The sequence below is a fragment of the Aspergillus udagawae genome (assembly GCF_001078395.1).
Source record: "Aspergillus udagawae IFM 46973 DNA, scaffold_2, whole genome shotgun sequence".
Lineage (NCBI taxonomy): Eukaryota > Fungi > Ascomycota > Eurotiomycetes > Eurotiales > Aspergillaceae > Aspergillus > Aspergillus udagawae.
In genome coordinates this window covers 774,878-789,117 of record NW_025091265.1, presented here as the reverse complement: position 1 = coordinate 789,117, position 14,240 = coordinate 774,878, and the positions used below count along the sequence as shown (strand labels likewise).

The 14,240-nt window shown below is 47.9% G+C and overlaps 7 protein-coding genes and 1 non-coding gene across 8 annotated transcripts; 3 read left to right on the top strand and 5 right to left on the bottom strand.

The window, feature by feature from the left end:
- Positions 1-111: 111 nt before the first annotated feature.
- Aud_002601 (uncharacterized protein) lies at positions 112-1,548 on the top strand (the record flags this gene model as incomplete). Its single annotated transcript, XM_043287565.1, has 1 exon — positions 112-1,548. One exon carries the CDS (start codon positions 112-114, stop codon positions 1,546-1,548), a length of 1,437 nt encoding a protein of 478 aa, XP_043143500.1.
- Positions 1,549-3,179: 1,631 nt separating this feature from the next.
- Aud_002600 (putative GPI anchored protein) lies at positions 3,180-3,876 on the bottom strand (the record flags this gene model as incomplete). The annotated part of the gene is made up of 3 exons (XM_043287564.1): positions 3,180-3,520; positions 3,574-3,712; positions 3,796-3,876. 3 exons carry the CDS (start codon positions 3,874-3,876, stop codon positions 3,180-3,182), a joined length of 561 nt encoding a protein of 186 aa, XP_043143499.1.
- Positions 3,877-5,860: 1,984 nt separating this feature from the next.
- On the bottom strand, positions 5,861-6,463 carry Aud_002599 (cupin domain-containing protein; the record flags this gene model as incomplete). The annotated part of the gene is made up of 1 exon (XM_043287563.1): positions 5,861-6,463. The coding sequence occupies one exon, from the start codon at positions 6,461-6,463 to the stop codon at positions 5,861-5,863; it is 603 nt and encodes a 200-aa protein (XP_043143498.1).
- A 195-nt stretch (positions 6,464-6,658) lies between these two features.
- Positions 6,659-8,587, bottom strand: Aud_002598 (fungal specific transcription factor domain-containing protein; the record flags this gene model as incomplete). The annotated part of the gene is made up of 2 exons (XM_043287562.1): positions 6,659-7,733; positions 7,785-8,587. 2 exons carry the CDS (start codon positions 8,585-8,587, stop codon positions 6,659-6,661), a joined length of 1,878 nt encoding a protein of 625 aa, XP_043143497.1.
- An 832-nt stretch (positions 8,588-9,419) lies between these two features.
- Positions 9,420-10,913, top strand: Aud_002597 (putative MFS monocarboxylate transporter; the record flags this gene model as incomplete). The annotated part of the gene is made up of 5 exons (XM_043287561.1): positions 9,420-9,451; positions 9,522-9,738; positions 9,791-10,561; positions 10,617-10,714; positions 10,760-10,913. The coding sequence occupies 5 exons, from the start codon at positions 9,420-9,422 to the stop codon at positions 10,911-10,913; spliced, it is 1,272 nt and encodes a 423-aa protein (XP_043143496.1).
- A 278-nt stretch (positions 10,914-11,191) lies between these two features.
- Aud_002596 lies at positions 11,192-11,263 on the bottom strand. Its single transcript has one exon. It is a non-coding gene; the product is annotated as a tRNA-Ala (tRNA).
- Positions 11,264-11,482: 219 nt separating this feature from the next.
- Aud_002595 (MscL family protein) lies at positions 11,483-12,190 on the bottom strand (the record flags this gene model as incomplete). Its single annotated transcript, XM_043287560.1, has 4 exons — positions 11,483-11,512; positions 11,596-11,740; positions 11,806-12,006; positions 12,054-12,190. 4 exons carry the CDS (start codon positions 12,188-12,190, stop codon positions 11,483-11,485), a joined length of 513 nt encoding a protein of 170 aa, XP_043143495.1.
- A 463-nt stretch (positions 12,191-12,653) lies between these two features.
- On the top strand, positions 12,654-14,157 carry Aud_002594 (GTPase-activating protein; the record flags this gene model as incomplete). The annotated part of the gene is made up of 5 exons (XM_043287559.1): positions 12,654-12,684; positions 12,755-12,819; positions 12,914-13,186; positions 13,242-13,523; positions 13,732-14,157. 5 exons carry the CDS (start codon positions 12,654-12,656, stop codon positions 14,155-14,157), a joined length of 1,077 nt encoding a protein of 358 aa, XP_043143494.1.
- Positions 14,158-14,240: the final 83 nt, after the last annotated feature.

Genomic DNA, 14,240 nt, shown 5'->3' with positions numbered 1-14,240 from the left:
TTTCTAGTCAATGTGTCAGTGACCAATCTGGGCAACCCGTTTTCTGAAATATAGCTTATTACCTCTTACTGTTATATCCCGATGCTCTACTCTACACACGCCAGACTGAACATGGCCAAAAAAACAGCCACACGCCTGATGCTTATTGCAGGGCTATTGTCCGCAGTGATCCTCGTCGTTAAACTTCAATTCAACCATCTCGACTTGCGAACGAATTTTTTGTCCACGTATCGCTCCACGGTTGATACATATGGGCAATCACACATTAATGCCGGGGAATCTGAGACAGCTTGCTCAGGCGTCCCTGGCAGCGAACCCTGGTCTCACTGCCGGGATGGACAACCCGCAGACGAGGACGGAAGACGTCCTGAATTCGAAAAAGAAATGTCTCGAACGCACCATATATTATACTCGGTATCGAGTCCCGATCGGAAGTATTTTGAGATCGATTTTGGGAGAAGATCCGTGATGAATCCCAGTATCATACCCCATCCTGAATTGCTTGACACCTGGATCGTCACTGCACAACTTCATAAGCCTCCTTCGGCTCGAATGGCATCAGTCTGGTTTGCTGAACTCGTCTGCAATGCGGCGTTCTCAGAAGATAAGCGAGTTCTGAGCTGTCTGGAACCACCACTGCAATTGCCCATACCAGCGACGTTTGGTGACTCCAGCAAGTGCGTCGGCGACCTTTCATACTTTAGTCTCAGCGTTGGGCCTCATGATGCGAGGGTATTCTACGGGCCTGAGATTCCGTACACCATTTATGGCTCCAATTCTTTCTTTACGTGCTTTGGACAATGGATCTCCGATTTTCGAATCTTGGTGGACTGGGGCATAGACACGATACACGAACACGAGTTCCGCCAGTATCGTGAGCTCCAACGTCCAATGCCATGGAATGCTGTTGAGAAGAATTGGTTCCTTTTCTGGGACGACTTTGGACAAGTGTTCATACACCATGATATTGCACCGGTGCGAGTATTTGCGAAACTCGAGCTCGATGGTTCCGTTGGGCCAAACTTGGCTCCGGCGACCGCGACTTCAGACCAAGCATGTCTCAAGAGATTCTTGCCTCAGAGTACGAACCCAACGGAGAGAATTCATCAAGCGACAAACTCGCTAGCTATCACTCTATGTGCACGATCTGACCAATCTTGCCACCCCGATACGACCAATACCTTTGTGCTTTTTATCATCCAACAAAAGACCTTACAAGGTCTTCACCCCGTATATGAGCCATATGTCGTGCTTACTCGGCGTTCTATGCCATACGAGATTTATGCGGTCTCGTCAAAACCAATTTGGATTTTTGGTCGCAAAACTGCTGCGAAAAAGTCCGATGTATCTTCTTCAACATTGTTCTCAGAGGACTCCGAGATGCTCTACGTGACTAGCATCAGCTGGAAAAGCCAAGGCCAGAAGTATCATGGGTACATTGATGACACACTGTTCCTGGCATTTGGCAGGGAGGACTCGGCCGCTGGCGGTATTGACGTTACCGCGAGAGACCTCCTAGCAGAGCTGGGTATGTGTGCAGGATTTTGATTTAATTCTTTACTAGGAGTTCTGGTGGCTTGCATGTCTTGTTTTTTAATTACCTTGAGGGTGAATGCGATCTTGTTACGATGTATAATACATAGATGTGCTTGAATATTGGGAATTTTAATCCAGCACCGAACAATCCACTATCAGTACACGGAAATTACAGAACGAACAAAAGGAGAAAGATCAGCAAGATCCCTTTCAGAGTCAGTGGCGGTCCAAAATCCCCGTCAGTCTTCATTTCTCGTACTGTCTTCCTATCTTCCTATCTGTTTGTTCGTGTAGAACTTGGTCAGTAGACTGGGTGGCTTGGGCGGCGCTGTGTAGCGTGCTCTCCAACAGGATTAGTTTTTTTGACATGAAAAGTGCTGGCCTGCTGCTAAGCATTACGCGTCCTTTCACGTGTTTTTTTACCACCATTTTGTCAAGACATTGATTGACCGAGGTGAGTCCTGTACATGGAGAGTGCCCCATTAACTTTGAGCATGTGCCTGAAACTCAAAATAGGTAGTGCCTGCGTGGTGGTGGCAAATTGTACCCTAATCTCCCGCGTTGGGCGTATGAATCAATTGGTCAATGCAGACTTTGAACCTCACCTTAGGATTTAACTTCGTTCCGACTCTGTAGTGTACATGACCCAAGACAGCAAGAAGAACCATGCCCAAACTGAAGGGAGAAATACTAGAGCCAAGAAACTTTATCTGAATCCTCAAGTCTGCCCAGTCAGTTCTCCTCGGACCTCGTCACTGTGCCATCAGCTGAAATCTCATTTCCCCGGTGGAAACTGATTTCTGCGAAAGTTCGCCCAATTCCTGATTTCGACGATAGCAGATACCAAACCGCACACGATCCTTAATCCCAACTTTGTAGTGATGCATGATATTGCCCGCATTGAACAATTCCTGTTTAATTACCCCGTGGGGACCAAAGGTGGCCAGGTGCGACTAAAGCAGCCATCGACCGGATATCTAACCGAATCGAGATTAACAGCCGAAGGGATGTTCTGGCGGAGATGTTTCCTGACGCTTGCCACGAATAATAATCTAAAGACTCAGAACCAAGGACGTATTTAAGCTTTTTTCTAATTTCAGTTAGTTTGCTGGTGCCGATGTTGCATCCAATATTACAACTAGAGTGTTTTATATTACGATGTCTCTCGATGGGACTTCTGTTTTCCGCATACCCAGCTTTTAGAGGTGTGCATATGTATATAGGAAGTGTTGCTGAAGAGTGCCTTGCTTCGAACCGCCATGACGCCATTTCAATGAGACTTCATGCATTTCTATACATGTGAACCAGTCAGTCGAAATGTGTTGACCATAAATATACCTTGCCTTCGTGTCACATGGCGTTCCTCTTTTGAGGACTCCGCTCATCGTTATTCTTTCCATGGATCATAACAATCGAATTTGAGAAGGCTCTAGGGTCTAGGTTGAGACAGACATTTAGTGAAGAAATGCACCCTGCAGTCAGGTTTTCCACAGTGTCGTAATTGTATAATGTATTCTAGAATAGGAGATATTATAAATGATTGTAGCTTGAGATAGCTTGGTACCAAGAAGCTACCAGCGTCAAATTAAGTATATCAGACAACAGTGGAAAGAACCTCCAAGTCTCTTTCTCCACGCCGTTCTTTAGACCAGGAACATCATGCTGGCTAGCAGGATGGCAGTACCAGCCACCTGAGCAGCTCCGGATCCAATACCAGAGGCCCCGTTGGATAGGGAGGTGCTCGAAGGCGAAGCAGTGTTGACCGTGGATGAAGTCGTGGAACCCATAGTCGAAGTCTTGGAGGCCGCAGACGAAGTCCGAGGGCTTCCGCCCAAACCACTGACCGTGGTAGAATTGGAGCTGCTCGATGTGGTGGTGGGAACTCTTCCTGCAGCAGTCGATGTGGGAGCCGATGAGTCCACCGGCGGGACAGAGACCGGGTGGCCAGCACCAGAGCACAAAGATACGACGACACTGGAAACAGCTAAAGGGCATGGTTAGAGGGGATCATATGGACGGGAATGTAGCTTCTCATACCTTGTTGGTCCTTGACATCACAAGCTTGTTTGACGCAGGGCACAACCTGTTCCACAAGGCCCGTCTTTTGGCAATGGCATGCGAAATCCGTCAGCTCAGAGCAGCCGTCCGCACCAAGGGCCGAAGTGAGACAGCTAAGCTTCAAGGGGAAGAAGGAGAAGAGAACACGGGTTAGTTTTGAAACAAGATATGGAGCCGGGGCATTGAGCGGACAGGTCTTACAGAGCACTGTGGGATGCTGGATAGTTGGGCGCTGGTGATGGCACCGGCGCCGAGCACGACAGCAGCAGCAGCGAGACGCATGTTGGCTATGATGCGGAAACGAAGGGATGGATAGCCTGGAGGTTGTCTGGCGTGAAGAGGCTCTCAACGCGACAAGCACAATAAAACTGGAATGTATGCACCTGACTAGTCTTATATGATCTGGGACTCCCGGCCCTATTTCTAGTTAGCGGAGTATACCGGCTACGAGCGCATCATTCATGTCACGTTATTGGTCGCTTAGAGTTATCTTTAATTTCTCTTTTCCATTGACTCAGTCGGCCTCGGGTCTTTTCAGGCTTGGTCTGCGGTTTTTTATACAGAGTAATCCTGTTACTACGATACGGTTGGCCCCGTAATGGTATGAACAAATCAAATCCAAGGTTGAACGAGGTGGAATCCCAAACCCCAGACAAAGATGGTTTAGCGTGGTCCTTTGGGTCTGTTGTTGGAGTGCTTGTACCCACTGCAGGCGCACTGTTGGACAGAAAGATGTTTTTGGCCAGTGAGAAAGCAATTCAAAGTTGCTAGTAGATGTAGGGCGGAAAGAGGTTTCGGCCTGTGGTGTACTACATGAATTCCTTCACGTCAGTTCATTGAAGCGGTATACATTGTATTTGCGGAAGGGCCTAAGAGTCTGAATAGACGATCTCCTGGCGATACGCCACGAACTAATCCGCGATATAAGTTCTTTGATACAGTCAAAGCTGATCACACCTTTGAAACAGGCCGAGAAGAATGGCAAAGCTATCTGCCATGAGGAATGCGATCGGCACGCACGCATTCATATGCAAGTGCTGATGGAAGCCCCCCCAAACAAAGAAACCAAGCTGTCCAGGATTGTGGAAGGATTACGGTTATTGTCAGACGATCGCAAATTCTACCATAATTCAAGTTGGGACACCTTGACGTGTCACGCAAGCCCTGCTGTATCGGGCGGTTGAACGATGTTATCTCACAACTCGACAGAATGCTCGAGAAGGTGGAAGGCTTGGACCTGGCAGACTAGAGACCAGAAGCCGGTCAGGAAGTGGTCTGGGGTGATGACGTCGAGCCAGAACTGCGCTTAGACTGGCCATACGACCAGGAATTCAACTTCGACTCGGACTATGAGCTTAGTCCCCGATCGAGCGCATCTCCTCCGCCTGGCAAGGGGAAGAAAGATTGATCATCCTATTAAGATAGGTGTGAGGGTGGACAATGGGGTTTGTCACGTTATCCGTGAGTGCTAATTGTGTTTGATCTGTCTGTTTTGCGTCTTATCGGATTTGTGATCATTTGGTCATTTGTCATCTTGCAGGTTGTTTCCCCGCACTTGTTGCTTCCTTTTATTGTGATCATTTTCAGAGAATACAGGTCAGTTTCATCACACTGTCAGTCCATCATCATCATATCTTCAACTTAGATTTCTAGGCTTTCTCACTAATTATCCAAAATCATCTCAGTATGCCTCGAGCAAGAGCAACTCTCGATGGAACCGTCCTCGCGGAGTCCGACAACTGGGAGACAGTCGAAGGCAATATCTATGTAAGTATCTTTGACGGTAATTCTGATTATCAAACCCAGAAATAGTAGAAGCTTGGCCGAAAATGCGTATTAATCTGTCATAACCTGTAGTTTCCACCATCAGCTATAAACAAGTCGCTTTTCACTCCAACGGACTTGTCGACTCATTGCTCTTGGAAGGGAGATGCTTCATACTACACGGTAACTGTTGGAGGTATTATCTTTTGCATCGTTATATCATCTTTGATGCACTAGAAAATAACCTCACCGGCACAATATAGATAAATCAATCCCAAATGTGGCGTGGTACTACGCCCTGCCCTATGACGCCGCGAAGAATATCAAAGATTATGTTGCTTTCTGTCAGTCCCTTGTACCCTGTCATTTCTACTGAAAGGCCTTGATTGACCATTTTCGCTGGCAGACAAGGATAAGGTGAATATCAGCGTCGAGTAATAGTGTAGTCAGATTTGCAAGCTTATACACAGTGAACGAATCTATTATATGATATACACCATCGTCAAGAGCTCTTCCCATTTCCAATTTCCGCTTGTGATTCATTCTCACTCCCGCTCTCGTGATCATAGTGCTCGTCATACACTTCCTGGTCCAGATCTCGACCCTTAATAGTCAATTTCTGCATTGGCAAGAAGACAAACAACATTCGACACCACTCCGTATCACTCCGATTCCTATACGAATGCGCCGTTCCTCGCTGGATACTCACATCCCCACGCCGCAATATCCGACTCTGCCCAGAATCCAGGATTAAATCAACCTCGCCCTCCAGAACCACTCCGTAGTCCACGCTAACCGTTCGGTGCATGGGACTTGTCTTTCCTGGACGCAGGTCGATGGTTCGTAGTACCGTGCCAAGCGAAGTCGTCAAGCCGGGCGAGGTATGGAGGTACTCATCGTAAGCCTGGACGTCAGTTTCGTCGTCCACAGAGACAGGATTGGATACTGTTGCGTAGAGAAGAGCAATATCCCCATCATCGCTGATCGGCTTTGAGGGGATATATTCCGGGATTTGAGAGTGGGAGATGAACACCGACTCGCCCTCGGTGCTGTGGGTGGTGATGTAGCGTTTAGTGACGGGGAGATTGTTCGAATCTCGCGACATTCTCAATCTCGGTCCCAACCGCCTCGTTGTTGTTTTCACAGCTCTGAACGGTTGAACTCTCCTTCCTGCGATTTTTTGAGTTGAGCTGATGGCGCGGCGATCGGATCGTAATAACTACATCATCGTCCAAAAGGGAGTCAGGTACGGTATCCGATGATTCGCATCCAGAGAATGCCTGCATCCATGGTAGCTGTATCAACTACACGGCAGCGTGGCATTTGTCAATTCGGTCAACAAGTCCGTCCAGTCCGGTGTTGCGAAATTCAAGTCGCCGCCACTGTCAAGCATCTCCGTCCATATATCCTCGAGCGGCCGCTCTTGACTCTCATTTTGATCAAGTGGAAAAGAGGAGTTTGCAGGCGAATCTTTCATATCAATTGGGTTTTCCGAGTCTTGATAAGAGACGATTTGCGCTGGCTCTGCAACAGCGGTAGCACCCAAGGCAGGAGACGATGGTAGATTCGAAGGCTGCACATCCGTGGAGGAGTGCTTACCACTTTTCCAGTGCTTCTGTAGCACATCCATCATGGCTTGGATACCCTGGCTAACCAAAGATGATGTTCGTTGAGCCTTGCTGAGCATACGACACGCATCAAGCACCTCTTGCTTCCTTTTATCAGCCAGAAGGTCATCCCAATTGAAGCAGACGTCCATCAGGAGAATCACTGCAGCCATGAAAACGTGATGCATCACGGACCAGACAGCCGATGCTGGCGGCATGAACCTTGGTTCGTCCTCGTCCATGATTCTCTTGATCTCCAGCACTTTACGCGCAGACTGAAGGCAGATTACATGGGAATAAGAATACGCGGGCTCTCGTGCACCCCGGATAAAATACAGACGGTGCAGTCGGCAGAAACGCGAATGGTAAGCTTGTTGCAAAAGACACCTCTGCCATGCGATCGTCGGCTGGCTACGATAGAGGGGTGCGAATCGACGCCTGGAAACAGTATCCAGCCGATAGAATTCCGGAAGGTTGTTATATGCTTGATGCAGCTTGCGGTCCAATTCGAGGATTTTGTCGTAACCTACGTCGATTCCATGCATGTGTTCGTAGGCTGTCATGTCCACTATTTCGCGACATACGACTGCCAGGTTGAGTCGCTGAAGAGTGTAAGACATTTGGGTTGGCTCTGACATTGGTGACGGTGAGACAACTGCTCTGCCCTGTATGCTTTCATCATCGATATTCAATGGTTCCCGGACATTCATGAGCTGGGGGTTAATCAGATATGTCCACTCCTGGGGACCGCTCAGGAAACCTAATAGCCTGCAGAAAGAATCAGCCCCGGTTTCAATCTAATCGCATGGCAAACCTTACCAATCAAAGCTCGCAATATCCCACCAAAGGCGTCTCTTTAGTTCTAGCTCAAGTGCGTCGAATCCATTCGCTTCCCTTTCTTCTCGGCAGCGGGACGAGTCAATACAATGCAGCATGAGGTTTTTGGCCTGACTAATGATCGTCCCGAGTAAAAACAGTGAACAGACAGATGAGTGGAAACTGGGATTGGGCAGATAATGCATGACAACGAGCGACGCCTGTAGTCCCTCAAGGGTAGGACATGCAATATAATTGCTTCTTATCAATGCTGCACCGGCCAAGAAAATAAATTCGCGGCTACATCTCTCTGCGAACGTGGACAGTCCATTGGAATACTGGAAATAAACCGAGCTGGCCAAGATGCTGAACAGCAGCGCTATCTGGGCTGAATTGACGGGTAAGCCTTTGTCGATGCAGTGGTAGATGCGATTGATTTGACCCTCGACACGCGACGGAATGATGACATGATACAGATAATCGACATAATGACAATAGTATCTGAACAGTGCCATTGTTTTTGACATCTCTGGGAGATAAGACACAAGATCGACCGTCATCGGATTTTCACTCGATGCCAACCGATGCCGAAAAAAATCTGGGGCCACTTCACCGAGGCGCGAATCTCCGCTGCCTCTGGATGGGTCATAACCGGCTTCAGACAGGCTGACTTCGTCTTGCAGATGCCTCGAAACTACAGTTGCAATTCGATCTGACATGACGATATTTTCTAGCCAGTCCGCTGTTTTGAGTGATTCATTACTCGTTCGTGTTGGCCGAGGACTCGTGATCGTATGAGCAGTCATGGCGCCAGTCGCCCTGGGCTGGCCTCTAATCCCTTGACTTGATGGAACAGTGTTGGTATGGCTTGCACCTTCTGCTTCGACTGTCGTAGGTTGAATGATCTCCTGCGATATTCCATAGCTGCAATCAAGCCTTCGAGTAACACAGCTGCTGCATGGTCGCTGACGATTGCATTTGAGCTTCTTCCGCCGGCAAGATTCACAGGACACTGGATCTTGTCTGGGAGGCCTTTTTCCCCCTGTATCGGATGAGTCTGGAGCTGATTTGCGCTTCATATTCTTGTGTGATTGTTGAAATGATTACTGCTCAATGCAGCTGAAAAGAGAACGGGGTACGTGGGGAGTCACGTGTTCCACGGTCGTGTCAGTCAAGATCCAAGAATGCTGCTGTCTTGCTTCATCACCTCATTGACAGACAGAATCCGTTCAAAGATAGGTTGAAAATTGAAAATCTCCATCAGCCTAGTTTAGATTTGTTCGAATCTATTTGATACATTAACCAGGGTGTGGTTGCGTCAAGAATATGTCTCTTCCCTGTGTCATCGGAGCTTCCGCGGACTGTCCACGGCGGCGCCGGATATTGAATGATAGGGAATACGGTCGTTCACATCAGCCTTGAATATGGTCCCTCCGTGGAGTCTCCGACTATCCTGTATTATGATCAGTAAAAGTTCACTGATTGGCATTATATAAGTAACGATGCCTCCTCTTGTTCCATTGCAGACTTTCCATCATACCAAACAAGTCACTACAATCTCACAGTTTACACTGTCTGGTAACAGGAGGATCGCTTTTCTTCTCATTGAAGCTAATGTCATCGGAGCGACAAATTAATATGTCTGACGAGAAGCCACCTAGCGAGTACACGTACGTTCAGAACTGGGCACCGCAAAATAAGTCATCTCAGAGGATGGACTAACTCATGCAATTTTTCTAGACCACGAGCGAACTTGACCATTCTCGGCTCCTTCACGGGTCTTTTCTGTACCGTAGGCTTCTTGAACTCTTTTGGTGTCTTTGAAGAGTACTATGCGAAGAATCAGCTGGCGGACAAGTCTGAATCGACAATTGCATGGCTTGGGGCTCTCAGTATCTTCTTTGTCTTCTCCGTGTCCGTAGTGTCTGGCCCTCTGCTTGACGCCTTTGGACCAAGAGTGAGTCCCCCTTATTACTCCTGAACTGCTATGTAGCTGACAGACTTCGTAGCTGTTACTCTATGTAGGCTCTTTCGGGACTGTCTTCTCAGTCATGATGACGTCGCTTTGCACAAAATTCTACGAGTTCATTCTTGCGCAAGGTATCTTGCTCGGCGTGTCCCTGGCACTTTTAGTGTGCCCCATGCTTGCTCTTGTCGGTCAGTATGTCAAGGTCAAGCGTGGAGCCGCTATGGGAATCGTCATTGCAGGTTCATCTCTAGGAGGTGTTATCTGGCCTATTGTCATTAACGAGCTCCTGAAAAAGCCCAATATTCGATTTGAGTGGACGATGCGCATCGTCGGATTCATTATGATGCCTCTTCTTGCCGTTTCATGTCTTTGTTGTCGACCTCCTAAGGCTCCAGCAGCCATGAAGACGCTGCCAGAGAGACCAGACGCCAACGAGGGTGTGATTCCAGACCAGGAGCCTGTCAATACTCCCAGAACAGGATTTTCGATTTTGAGAGAGCCCAAGATGCAGGTGACTTGTCTGGCATTTTTTATCACTTATTTCGGAATGTTTTCTCCTTTCTTCTTCACCACCTCCTATGCCGTGGCACAGGGCTTCTCCGCCGACTTGTCATTCTACACAATCTCCATCATTAACGGAGCGTCCTTCTTCGGCCGCATTTTTGCAGGCATCCTTGCGGATCGATATGGTCGGTTCAACACATGCATTGTCGCAACACTGTTATCCGGTGTCATCGCATTATGCTGGACAACTGCCACGTCCGTTGCAGGCTTGGTAGTTTGGTCTGCCGCATATGGATTCACTTCTGGGGTGCGCCTTGGTCAACTCTTCAGTTCCTTTCATAATAATGCTGACACCCTCCTAGGCTATTCTCTCCCTTCAACAAGCGTGTGCAGCCCAAATAGCAACATCAAAGACCTTGGGCTTGTCAATTGGTGCTGTCATGGCATCTACATCTCTCTCGTATGTACCTACAAATTTCAACATGCAAAGCTAACTTTTTCACAGCGCAATGGCAGGTATCCCTATCAGTGGTGAACTGGCTGGCAAATATGGATATCTTTCGCTTTCTATCTACTCCGGTGTCAGTCTCTTAGTTGGTACTTTGCTACTGGCGGTAGCGCGTCTGATGCAGAATCGCCCCTTGCTAGCTTCTGTCTGAGATTTCGGAACTATACAACAATTGACCTAATGTCTGAGGTGGCGCAATATGCTTGTGAATAGACTCTGATAGCCAAGGTTGACAGAAGAGGATGGCCCTCGTCTTCATCAGTTGCGATGGATCATAGAGCTAGTGTGATAGGTGCAGGCTACAACTGAATAATGATGTAATTATAGTCTACAATCACATATGGGAATAAAACCATAAAACCATAAAACAATCAAGATTGCAAAGGTGCAAAAACGGTTGAAGGAAATAAAATTAAAAGGCAAAAAAAATGGACTCGCGGGGAATCGAACCCCGGACCACCCCCATGCTAAGGGGGTATTATACCACTAAACCACAAGCCCACTTGTTGGAAGAAGGAGCTGAATTGTGTTACATAGACTAAAAAGCATTATAGTTTCAAATGATGTCATCCTCTCGGTTTAACAGTTCCGTGCAAATATCAAGAAGGTTAAAAATCAAACTAAAAGAAGCTGGCAGTAGAAATAATCCAACGTATGTATGCTATATATGCTATTGGCTCTCTGTAGTTGCTCGATAGTAAGGCCTCTACCCAAGAAAGTCTACTGTTGACGCGAATCCTCGCGACCGTCCTGCCAGCTGGTACAATTGACACAGCGCAATGCCTAAAACACATCAGACCCTGGACATTCCAGATTGAACAGGAGGTAAATACCTTCTCACTAATGTCCTTCCGACAATATTTGCATCGCACTGTTTGCTTAATGACCTGATCATTGGAGATCCACGTGTAGAGATGTCCGATCGCATACAATGTAAGACTGACACCGAAAAAGCTAAGCAATGTCTCGAGGAATGCGCTGTGCCACTCTGTCAGCTCAACAAACTCAAAAGGTGGCCATATATTCTTTCTTGGTGAGCATACCCATAAGCCAGTACCAGGGCGCCGTCGTTTCGCGCCTGCTCGAGGGTATTATACCCTTTCTCCTTGACATAATGTGGTCCACGTCGGAGCACGGCAAACTTCTCGTCGAAGTTGCGATGCAAAAATGGAAGAAGAGCGATAATGGGAAGAATGATATCGGAGACAAAAGAAGTAACCACCTTGGTAAATGCTTGAGCGATACTAAACAATGTCAGTCAATTCCTTTAAGAGGACAAAGAGAGTCCTACATCAAACCCAATGCAACCTCAAGAACATTGTCTCGCACAGCAAAATTGACGAAGCCATCCCAAGCACGCTTGACCGTACTCTGGGCGCTGTAACCTGCTCGAAGGAGCGCTTCGGTGCTATCGTCGAGGCGAGGCATGTCTGCTGTCGAATGTGTCGAGATGTGATGTTGAAGAGGATTAGTGTGGAGTCGTGGACCGTGGCGGGTTGATCATTTATATTTGTGTTAAACGCGTTAGCTTTCATCATCCCGTCATGTGCCGCTGTCAATCAACAAAAACAAAACTTGGAATCGATTATGCATAGCCAATCATTTTCATTGGATGAGTTATAGGCTATGAATTCTCAGGTAGTCTGTTTCTTGACACGGCAGAGGCTGCAATCATTTTCTATAGTATTGTATAGAAATATAATACCACTAGGCGAAAAAGGTGTCTGGACATGATATGATTCCTTCAGTCTAGGGTCTCATATCCATAATTATATATTTCAACATATTGTGGAATCTGTGCCATACACACCCACACCGTAACCGTAGATTTCTCCATAAAAATCATATTTTTGGGGCTATTCCTAACGCCTATCTATCTGAAGAAAATACCATGCTCATTGTTGTGACAACAAATTTCTCTGGTGAGCCAGGAGCCTACCTTATTCGCTACTACGATATTTGGCAATATCAAGCACGGTTTGATCTGAACAGCGCACGAGCATGAGTCCGAAAAAGCAATTTGTGAGCTGGTCGAACGTGCTGCTCGGATGGCAAACGTAAGTAAGGCAACTGCCATGATGCCCTGCCTCCGACACCCCCTCTCTGCTCGTACCATATACGACACGATGTTCTGACTTCGTTGATTTCCAGGCCCACGACTTCATCACCTCCTTTCCCGAGGGCTACGAAACCGACATTGGCGAACGAGGGTTCCTTCTCTCAGGAGGTCAGAAACAACGCATTGCCATTGCTAGGGCCATGGTTAGCAATCCTAAGATCCTGCTACTTGACGAAGCAACATCCGCGCTCGACACTAAGAGCGAGGGAGTTGTGCAAGCCGCACTCGACAAAGCTGCCCAGGGACGAACCACCGTGATCATTGCTCACCGACTGTCCACTATCAAGAATGCGGACAATATTGTGGTTATGTCCCACGGACGTATTGTTGAACAGGGCACCCAACGATGACCTTCTCCAGAAGAAAGGGGCTTACTACAACTTGGCTGAGGCTCAGCGAATCGCGACGAAGCAAGAGTCTAGAAACCAAGATGAAGATCCCATAATGCCTGAAACCGATCACGATTTACGGCGACCCAAATTCAAGGAGAATTGCTACATCTCAGACAAAGAGGTTCAAGAAGAAGACCATGATGACCTGCAGGTGGACAAGACACGATCAGACAGGACCGCATCGAGAATGGCACTTCCGAAGAAGGGACTAGAGGACATTGCCGACAACTATACCTTGTTCGCTGATACAGTTTGTCGCTGGTTTGAACAAAATAGAATGGAAATATATGGTCTTTGGACTTTTACTCTCGGCTGTCTGTGGTGGAGGTAAACCAATACAAGCTGTCTTCTTCGCCAAGTGCATTACAGCCCTTTCGCTTCCTCTTTCAGAGAGCTCTGAGATACGGCGACAAGCCAATTTTTGGTCGCTGATGTATTTGATGCTCGCCTTTGTACAGCTGCTCGCTCTCATCTCTCAGGGCATTGCGTTCTCTTACTGCGCAGAGCGACTTACCCATCGGGTTCGCGACCGAGCATTTCGATATATCCTCCGGCAAGACATTGCCTTTTTCGACAAACGTTCCTCGGGTGCTCTCACTTCTTTCCTGTCCACTGAGACCTCCCACCTGGCTGGGCTGTCTGGGATTACTCTTATGACGATTCTCTTGCTGGTCACCACCTTAGTTGCCGCCTGCGCCATTGGTCTGGCCGTAGGGTGGAAGCTTAGTCTGGTGTGCATGTCCACCATCCCCCTCCTTCTCGCTTGTGGGTACTTCCGTTTGGCCATGCTGGTCCGACTCGAGAAGGAGAAGAAGAAAGCCTACGAAAAATCTGCAAGCTATGCCTGCGAGGCCACTTCAGCCATCCGAACCTGGCTTCCTTGACCCGCGAGGCGGACGTCTGCAATCACTACCACGAACAGCTCCTCTCGCAAGGCCGCAGATTAGTGTGGTCGGTTCTCAAGTCA